The 9,346-nt window shown below is 44.8% G+C and overlaps 1 protein-coding gene across 3 annotated transcripts in view; it reads left to right on the top strand.

Annotated features, from left to right (window-relative positions):
* The first annotated feature begins 2,680 nt into the window (after positions 1-2,680).
* CACUL1 (CDK2 associated cullin domain 1) overlaps positions 2,681-9,346 on the top strand; it is a 48,922-nt gene continuing 42,256 nt past the window's right edge. For all 3 annotated transcript variants that reach the window (XR_004358308.1, XM_032695141.1, XM_032695140.1), the window contains exons 1-2: positions 2,681-3,049; positions 8,531-8,657. Coding sequence is in view for 2 of the 3 variants with exons in the window: in XM_032695141.1 (XP_032551032.1) it covers positions 2,761-3,049; positions 8,531-8,657 (416 nt within the window). In the remaining variant the exon portion in view is untranslated. The remainder of the gene's footprint in view (positions 3,050-8,530; positions 8,658-9,346) is intronic.

Here is a 9,346-nt window from a genome sequence, read left to right as displayed (position 1 = left end):
CAGAAGTGCATTTTAAATGGTATTCTCAGCTAATAGTGGAAATAATTATAGTTCTACTATTGCAAAATGTAATTTTGCCAAGGCAGTATTTAAAGCCTGAGTCAAATTTTCACATGCTGACGAGGAAAAAAGGAAACAATGCTGAGAAGTCTCCACAGTGCCTGCAAAAACAAGTGCTCCTTCAGTGATGAACCGTTTGATAGTGCCTTTATCAGCGAGCAGTCATATTTTAAATAGCATGAGCCAGAAATGACTGTTGCAGCTTGTCATTTGCCTTATGGGAGGCAAGAAAGAGCTGCTTGTTTGATTTGTAAGATGAGCTGGCTTGTTGCACAAGGCAACTGGAGGAGACTGCAGAAATGCCTGGTGAAGTATTTCCTAAGCTTTTTTGGATTCCTGCCACAAGGAAGTGCAGTGAGTGCAGTCACAGTGCAAGGGATGTTGTGAAAAGGGATTAGAAAGGCAACATACCTTTAAAGATCATGGGGAAAAAAAAGAAAAACAAACAAACAAAACCCCAACCCAAACCAGAGACCTCAGCAGGTCAGCAAATTACAGAGGTCGTAACAAAAATAGGTCTGTGCAACAGGAGAGCATGAAACAGAAAGGAAGAAATTCTAGAATTCTAGAACTGAAAAATGCTGGGTTTGTCTTTTCCACTGGTCTTAGATGTTCATATAAGCACTTTTGAAATTAGTAAAACAAAGATAAATTTATGCTGATAAAGGTAAGTTTCTGATTCCTCCTCAGGTCACAGTGTTTTTAAATACTGGCAAACAGTCTGAGTGGGAGCAGATGAGCAGGAGAGTACAGTGAAGTTACTCTGAATGTTGAGAAAACAAACATATCTTTTTTGAAGCAGTGAAGTTACACAAACTTCATTTCTTTGTGATTATCAGAGAATCCCAACACTTACTTAGCTAAAAATTGTTTTGCTGCTTTAGCTTTCCAAGTTTAATATCCGTTATAGATGACTCTACTGACACTTGCATTATATTGCACATCCCACTCAGTAAATGCAAAGATGCAGCAGAAGTGAACAAAACTGTCCTGTCTGTTCTTTTTCTAGCTGTGGTTAAGGTGTAGATGGAAATAAATCAGCAGCCAAAGCAGGTGTGTTGAATGTGCTGAGCCCACAATCTGAGATCTATGAGTGATGTGCCAAATCAGCTCTTGGACTCTTGAGACAAAACTGTGACTCACTGGTGTTTACCCAGATGGAAAATGGAGAAGACTCTCTACTGGCTTGAACAGACCACTGATGTTCACAGCGTGATCCTCACACCTAAGAAAAACGCTGTGCAGTTAAAATATGTATGAAAAAACCCCGTGCAACAGGGACAAACTGTTTTAATCACTTGTCTTTATCAAAGCAACTCGAGACAGTTCCACAGTCCTGGGAAATCAGTGGCATCTTCTGCTGGTGTAAACCAGGACAATTTTGTTTCATGCTAAAATACAAGTTGGTGTTTCAACTTGGGAAACAAATGACATGTTTTTCACTTTTTATGAGACATTTTGGAAAGAAGTCACCTCTGATTTTATCTACATTTTCACTTTTTTTTTTTGTTTTGTTTTGTTTGCTTGCCAAGAAAGAGCAAAAAACCCCACACAGTGGAAATTTATTTTCAGCAAAAACCCACTATTCATTTCCGTTCTTCTATCGTAGCACCCAGGTGCAAATGAAGATAACACCCAAAGTAAGTATAAATTGAAGACAACTGGACAATATTATCATGGAATCATAGAATGTTAGGGGATTGGAAGGGACCTTAGAGATCATTTAATCCCCACTCCTGCCATGGACAGGGACACCTTCCACTAGACCAAGTTGCTCAGAGTCCCATCCAACCTTGAACACTTCCAGAGATGGGGCATCCACAGCCTCCTTGGACAACCTGTGCCAGTGTCTCACCATCCTCACAGTAAGAATTTCTGCCCAATATGTAACCTAATATCTAACCTCCCGAATACCTAACCCATTTCAGTTTGTACCCATCACTCCTTGTCCTATCAGCACGGTTCCTGACGAAGAGTATATTAAAAAAACACGTTTTAAGGGTTCCATTGTTTATTGCAGGACAAGTGGGTTCGTACATTATCGGTGCAGGCTTTTCTCCCTATTTAACAGAGGAATGGAAACACCGTAGGGGAGCAGCAGCGTGTGCGGGCACTTCACAGAAGGGCTCGGGCTGCAAGGGACCTTAAAGGCCGTTCGGTTCCAACATCCAGCCAAGGCAGGGACACCTCCCACTGTCCCGGGTTGCTCACGAAGAGCGGGAAGGGCGGTGTAAGATCCCAACCCACGTTTAATCCCTTTTCCAGCGGTGCCTTTGGCCTCCGCCGGGCGCCGCCAGGGGGCGCTGTCGGCCCGGGGCCCAGCGCTCCCGTCGGGGCAGAGCGCGGAGCAGAGCGCGGGCCCTGCCGGACCGGCCGCGCTCCAGGGGAAACTCCCCGGGGAAAACTCCCCGGCATCGAGGAACCGGCAAACGCGAACCCCCGGCGGGGAGGAGGCAGGCACGGACCCCGCTCCGGCCGCGCCTCCTCCATCGCCACGCCCCTCCATCGCCCCGCCCCGGTGGACTACATCCCCCAGCGTGCCCCGCGGCGCCGCCGCGCGGTGCTCCCGCCGTATTCTGCGCGCCGCGAAGTGTCGCGCGGCGCGGCCGGAGCTGGGCTGGGGCCCGGGCCGAGCCCGGCGGGGCTGAGGCGGCGGCCGTGGGGACGGGCATGGGCGGCGGGCGCTGACCCCGCCCCGCCATGGACGAGGACGGCATGAAGGAGGACGGCATGAAGGAGGAGGAGGAGGAGGACGGCGGCGAGGCCATGATGGACGACCAGAACCACAACAACTGGGGCGCGGGCGTCTACGGGCGGTACCTGCTGGAGGAGCGGCTGCTGCCGCCGGCGGCGGGGCCGCCGCGCCCCGCGGGGCCCGAGCACAACGGCGGGGGGCTGCGGGGCTGCGAGCCGGCGGGCACGGCCGGCAGGGCGGGCGCGGCCGGGGCCATCGCCGCCATCAACATCAGCGCCTCCACGTCCAAGTTCCGTGAGTGACCCGCGGCCGCTGCCCCGCTGCCCCTCTGCCCCGCTGCCCCGGCTCTGCCCTACCCCTCGCGGGTCTCGCCCCGAGAGCCTTCTCGAAGCGAAATCAGATGGGTTAAGGCGCCTTGGAAGGAGAAAGTAACGCTTCTTGCCCGCACCCCAACTTCTCCTGCCTTGCTGTCACGGTAGAGCTGGGCAGGGTTTGGCACTGTTGCTTTTCCTGAAGCTTTTTCTCTTTGCTTTTCCTGAAGCTTTTTCTTTCTGTCTGAAAAACCCTGAGGTGAATTGGAGACCTGTTTGTGAGCAGAGCCCGTGGAAGGGCTGTTCTGCCCCGGTGAGCAAGGACTCGTGCCTTGCTTGCTTCATGATGCAGGGGCTGTCTGAGACAGGTTGTCCTTCCTGTCTTTCAAAGGGACCAAATCCAGTTCACCTTCTTTGAGACTTTGTTGGGACTGAGAGCTCAAATGGGTCTGTACAGGCCTGGTGAGAACAACTGAGTGTTAATTTACACCCCCCAGAATAGAATCACAGGTTGGTTTGGGTTGGAAGGAGACCTTGAAGTTCATCTGCTTCCAACCCCCTGCCATGGACAGGGACACCTTCCACTAGAGCAGGTTGCTTGGAGCTCCCTCCAGCCTGGCCTTGAACACCTCCAGGGACAGGGTTCCTAAATATCCTTTGCATGTAGCTTTTAGTAGGAATGGCAAACTTTTCCATTGTTTTGCTGAGCTAAGGTTGAGGGAAAGGAAGATTTTTTTGCTGTGCGTTTCAGTTCTGCTTTTCTTTCCGTAAGTCACCCCTGTGGGCAAAATAGGCCCTGTTTTCTAAGGGACTGTTGGAAAACTTGGATTTAGGTAGTTAGAAGTATTCCTAACTGTGTAATTGCTGTGATAAAACTTTGCTGGGAAGCACAATTCTCTTCCTTTGTCCTGCCTGCTTTCCCCAGTGCTCGCTCACCTGTCGGGCTGATCAGGAGCTTGAAGTTCAGGCTTCTGGATCCCTGCTTCTCTGCAGCCTGGCTCTCCTGGCTCTAGGCACATGGCCAAGCCTGACTCCTTTGAAGCTGGGGCTCCCAGACTCCATGAGCTCCCTGGCACTCTGTGTGCCTTGCTTGTCAGGCTCCAGGTACTTGGGTGGCTTCCGAACACCTGAGACCATTGCAGTGAAATGTCATTGACCCAGGCTCTTGAATTCCCAATCCAGAAGTTTAGAATCTTAGTTCTTCCTTCTGTTTCAGAATGAAAAGGGTTTTCAAGCTGGATCTCCACCCAGATGGGAAGGTGACTTTCCAGCTAATCCACAGTTTATGTCCGAGGGGGAGAAGAAGCTGCAGAGCATGATTTTGCTTAGGGTGTGGTTTTGGAGTTCTCCAGAATTGGTATCCCAACACAGTATCTTACTGATGTTAAGTATTGTTTTAAAGAAAAATAATTCTCTTGCACAGTACGAAGTTGTCAAATTTATGTTGGTTAGAATTTTGTGTTTTGGGTAGTTGTGATGAGACATGTAAGTGAACAGAACAAGTCTAGTGAAGTAGTACTGACTGAGGAAGTACAGGATTTGAGTTGGGATGCTTCCTGTTCTCATCCTGGCTCTGACAGAGGATCCCTTAATATCTTCTGTTTAATTTTCATGTATAGAAAAAAGGAAAGGGTCACTTTGGGTGTAAATGTATGATGTGTGTGCTGCATCCCCTCCTGCTGCTCTGTCTCGGTTATGACAGAAGGGGTAGAGAAGCTGATTGTCAGGCTTGATGAAAACCTTGTCTGTTCTCTGCTGCACAAGGAAGTTCTGCAGGTGAATGAGCAAGGACTCGTGCCTTGCTTGCTTCATGATGCAGAGACTGTCCTGGACAGGTCATCCTTCATGTCTTCCAAAGGGCCAAATCCAGTTCACCTTCCTTGAGATTTTGGTGAGACTGAGAGCTAAAATCAGATAGAATAGTGCATAGTTCGTGTAATAGCTTTTCTTCTAGTTAAAGCAACTTAAGAAAATCTTCAGTGTTGTGCTAAACTTATAACTAAATATTTACAGTTGATCAGCTTCAGTTGTATTTACATATTTTTAAAGCTGTAATGTTAAGAAAAGTATTTTTCAAGGGCCACGAGGGAGAAAAGAAGAGTAAGAACTTTACATACTTTAAGAAAAGCTCTTCCATAGTAGTAATTGCAGCATAACTCAGTTGTTGTGAAAAGTGAAGAGTTTTCTTCTTGTTTCTTACATCCTTTCCAAGCAAGGATGGTTATAAATGTCATCAGTGCCTGTTTAGGACAGGCACATGTGGCTGTGTGCATTGGCACGTCCCTGAAATCTCTTGCCTTCCTTACACATAGCATTGTGCAGTGAGTGTGTGTATTCCTGCCCATGCAAATGGGCTGAGGAAGAGAAAGTTCCTTTTTCTAACCAGTCTTATTGCAGGCTGAGAAACACGTTATAAAAATAGGGGCAGACTCCTGAACTCGCTAATGTGTGCTGGGATGTGTCAGGCAGGGAGGAGAGCAAAATCTGTTGTGTAAACGTGAGCATGAGGGCTGAGAAAAAGGAAAGCACTGAGCCACAGTCTGCAGATTAGCCTTAGACATCTGCACACTTTAACAAAATATTTCAGGATTTTAGGGTGCGCTGCTAATAAAGCAGAAAAGTTTCATATGTGTCACTTTGTGAAATGCGGCTTCTGAAAGATGCTCAGCTCCTTATTTAATTTTTATAGGCAGAATAAATGACAGATAATTGTCAGACTGATGTCTGCACACTTGGCAGTAGGTCAGATTAGCCATCCTGCTCTGTCCCCTTGCTTTTTAACTATAGATAAGGCTGTGTTTTGTATGTGACCATAGTAAGTGTGTTGAGTAGTTTTTTGGCTTGTCTCATCCAATCAGTTATTTTTGTTCTAAAATTAATGTTCTGTTCTTCACATCCTGTGCCATTAGTGTTTCAGCATCTCTTTTGAGCTGTGTGTAAAGTGTTATTATCAATTTCAAGGGGATATATACCTGCTCTTAGGGTCTGTTTGTTTGTTTGTTTGTTTGTTTTTTAATCTTAGTGGCTTTTGCCATTCTTTTCATTGAAGTTGCTATCAAGGAATTTGGTAGCTTGGAGCAGGCTGTGTTTCACTTATGGCTATGATACTGATATATCTAGGTTATGATAGGAAGCTCATGCATATTCTTTTTTACTTAAATGGTTTCACTGCTGCATTTGACTTAAACACTTTTTCTTTTGAACTTTTTTTGTATATGGAAAAGCAGCAGTTGCTGCTCAGGCTTTACTTGTGAAGTCTTTTATTCTCTGGAAAATACTGACTTCCTTTCTGTTTTATCAGGCTGATTTCTCTCCCACCCCCACCCCAAACTTGCTGCTGTTGGATAAAATAGTTCATTCTAGCATATTTGGTTACAGAATATCAGTATCACTTCCCAGAAACCAACGAAATTTCAACAAAATGAAAGTAATCTTTCCTTGTGATTTGGGAACAGAAGCTGTTGGTCAACTCCTTTTAGATCTCGAGTACCTAATGCAGGAATAAGCATTTAAGCATGGCATCCTAAAAAGATGGAAAAGTAAAAAAAGCAAAAAAGGCTGATGCAGCCTGTCTTTTCTTGCTGAGGATCTCTGTGATTCCTTTCCTTCCTGGTCTTGAACTTGTTCTGGCAGAGTTTGTAGTTGGAGGGTCCTATTTTAAGCCATCCTTCACTTTTTTTGTGTGTAAGCACTGCCAGGAAAAGGAGACTTCACTAACTGGTGACAGTTTTTAAAATTTTAAAGTAATTTGTTTTCTGGATTGGAAGAATAAAAATAGTGATTGTTCAGTGTGTAGTCTTGGACTTTTAGCTATATAAATATTGTGGTTGGCTCAGTTTCAGAACTGAAGTGTGGAAATCGAATTACATAGTACTTGTAAGAGACTTTTGAATGAGTGAAGCTTTTCTAGGATTTGTCTGAAATTCACTGTGAATTTATCAGTATTTTCTATACAAGTCTCCCAGGGCTGTTCACAGAAGTGTTTTGTCCTTTACCTGTGCAGCGTGTCTAATGGGCAGGCCTCCCTGTCTGCAGCTTCTTTCTTTGTCCATACTGTAAAAAAAATATAAAAGTTAACATCTCAACAGCCTTAAAAATGATTTTTCAGGTATTCTGAATTCTTACGTGACTGCTTTCTTTCAAATTAGTAGGGCTCATATAATATGTTAAACCACATTTACATGGATGTGATTATACATGGAAATCCTAAATCAGGGCTTGGTCTGTTAACTGGTTTGCCTGTATTTTCTTAGAATTGTTCTTCACAATGCTGCCAAAAGTGATTTACCCAGCTCCTTTCAACCTCCTGTGAAAATACAAATTCAGAGATCTTGCTCCTCAAAGCCAGCAGTGAATCTACATTTACACAGCCTTAGCAAAAACGTTTCTTTTCGGTGTGGTGTCTAAACTAGATTGTGTGGGGTGAGAAGTATCTTTATTCTCTTTTCCATGTAGCCCAGACCCATGTGTGGAGTTCAACTGAAGGAGTGATTTGAGGTTTCCTGGGCTGGGTAGTTTTGCTGTGCAGTAAATGCTGTGCTCTGGGTTGCTGGGGGCTTTGTTTGGAGTGGGTACTGTGAAGCTGTGCTGGTGTGACAAGCCAGCAAGGCAGTCCTGGGAGATGGCCCTGAACACAAGGTGTTTAACCTGTTGGAACTGAGCCACGTGGGTTTAGTTCAGAAATCCTCCCTGAAAAGACAGAGGTTGAACCCCTTCTGTGGCTGTGAAGGCACACCGAGTCACTTGGGCAAGAAGGTGCAGTTGGGAAGCCAGGAGGAAGATCAGGGAGTGATGGGGAATGCTAATTCAAACACCTCCTGGTTTCCCCTGTGTTGATTCTTATCTGGAAAAGGAGTATTACTGTGCCTGCTAGAGGGGAACTGTAATAGGGATTCAAAAAAGTTGCCTGGAAGCCTAACTGCAGTTGAAGGGAGAGGCAATTGCATCAGCTTTTAGAGCAGGGAATCTGCTGGTCTCACCAGAGATTTGTGAAATTATAAATCTGCTGGGAAGGAGGATTTAAAAAACTGCCTGTCTTGACCAAAGCTTATTCTTCTGCATGTGAGGACCCTGTGCTAATTTTTGTTTGTGGACTGCCACAAAGTTGCCTAATTTATTAATTCGAGCTATTCTTTTAACATAAATAAATTAATTACTATTATTATGTTGTTGTTGTTATCGTGGTAGAAAACCCAGAAATTTGTTTTTTCCTGCTGTTTGAGCCCCAGAGAAATATCCAAGCACTGATTTGGCAAGTTTTCCGATTTTACTGTATTTTCTGTAAATAAAAAGGTACAAATTCAAGCCTGGGCTTGAGTTTTAGATGAGGTTCTCTTAGTTGGAAGTGAGCTGTTCCCAGTTTTTTTGGTCAGCTTCTTGGTGTGATCCGAAATTGCAGAGCATTCACTTACTTCTAATCTTTTAGATGAAGTTACTAAATACAGTTTTGTCTCTTTTCTTGCAGTGATGAATGTTATAACAATTGAAGACTATAAGAGCACATATTGGCCAAAGTTGGACAGTGCCATAGATCAGCTTTTAACTCAGAGTCCTGGTGACTACATCCCTATTTCCTATGAACAAATATACAGGTAAGGAGATATTTGAAGTGCTGTGTTACTTTTTTTTTTCTTCTTTAAAGTGAAATGTTTGTTTTATCTTGCAGCCTGTGCATATGTCTTACTTTGTATCCTCGAGGAGGAAAGCAGGAGGGTTACGTGAAATAAAATATTGTTAAATGGTCAGAATGAATGACTAATAAATACATAACTTGTTGTCCCATGTTTAGTTAAAGAACTAAAATGCATCAGTGCTTGGAGCACTGACATTACAGTAAGCTCCACCACAGCTACTTAGTGTAGTATAATAAGAAATGTATCAAAGACTCAACACCCCTTCCTTCAAAGGGGATTTGCTTCCAAATCACACCACTGCTCCAAACCAAAGTGCTCAATGTGTTAGAGACCTGGCAGTATCTGGAGAGATTTACTGACATGGAGATTTTTGTTCTGTAGGTATTTGTAGATATTCAAGGTATGGGTAAATAGGATGGAAAGGTGTATTCAGGGTGTTGGTAAACAGGATGGAAACTGGTGGCTGTTGATGCATTTACTGGCCAAGGTGCTGTTAAAACCACTGGCCCTTGCCAGCAACACAGCTACAGTAGCACTGCTGTGCTGGTTTTCTTTAGCACAGTGTTGCACTCCATGAAATAATGCTGCCAGCTCAGTCACTGGCTGCCCTTCTTAGAGCCTTTCACCTCTGTTGTCTCGTGCCCAGT

This window comes from Chiroxiphia lanceolata, chromosome 8 (assembly GCF_009829145.1).
Source record: "Chiroxiphia lanceolata isolate bChiLan1 chromosome 8, bChiLan1.pri, whole genome shotgun sequence".
In the NCBI taxonomy this organism is placed as follows: domain Eukaryota; kingdom Metazoa; phylum Chordata; class Aves; order Passeriformes; family Pipridae; genus Chiroxiphia; species Chiroxiphia lanceolata.
Note: the sequence above shows the minus strand (reverse complement) of the source record. Positions and strands in the feature narration are given on the sequence as shown.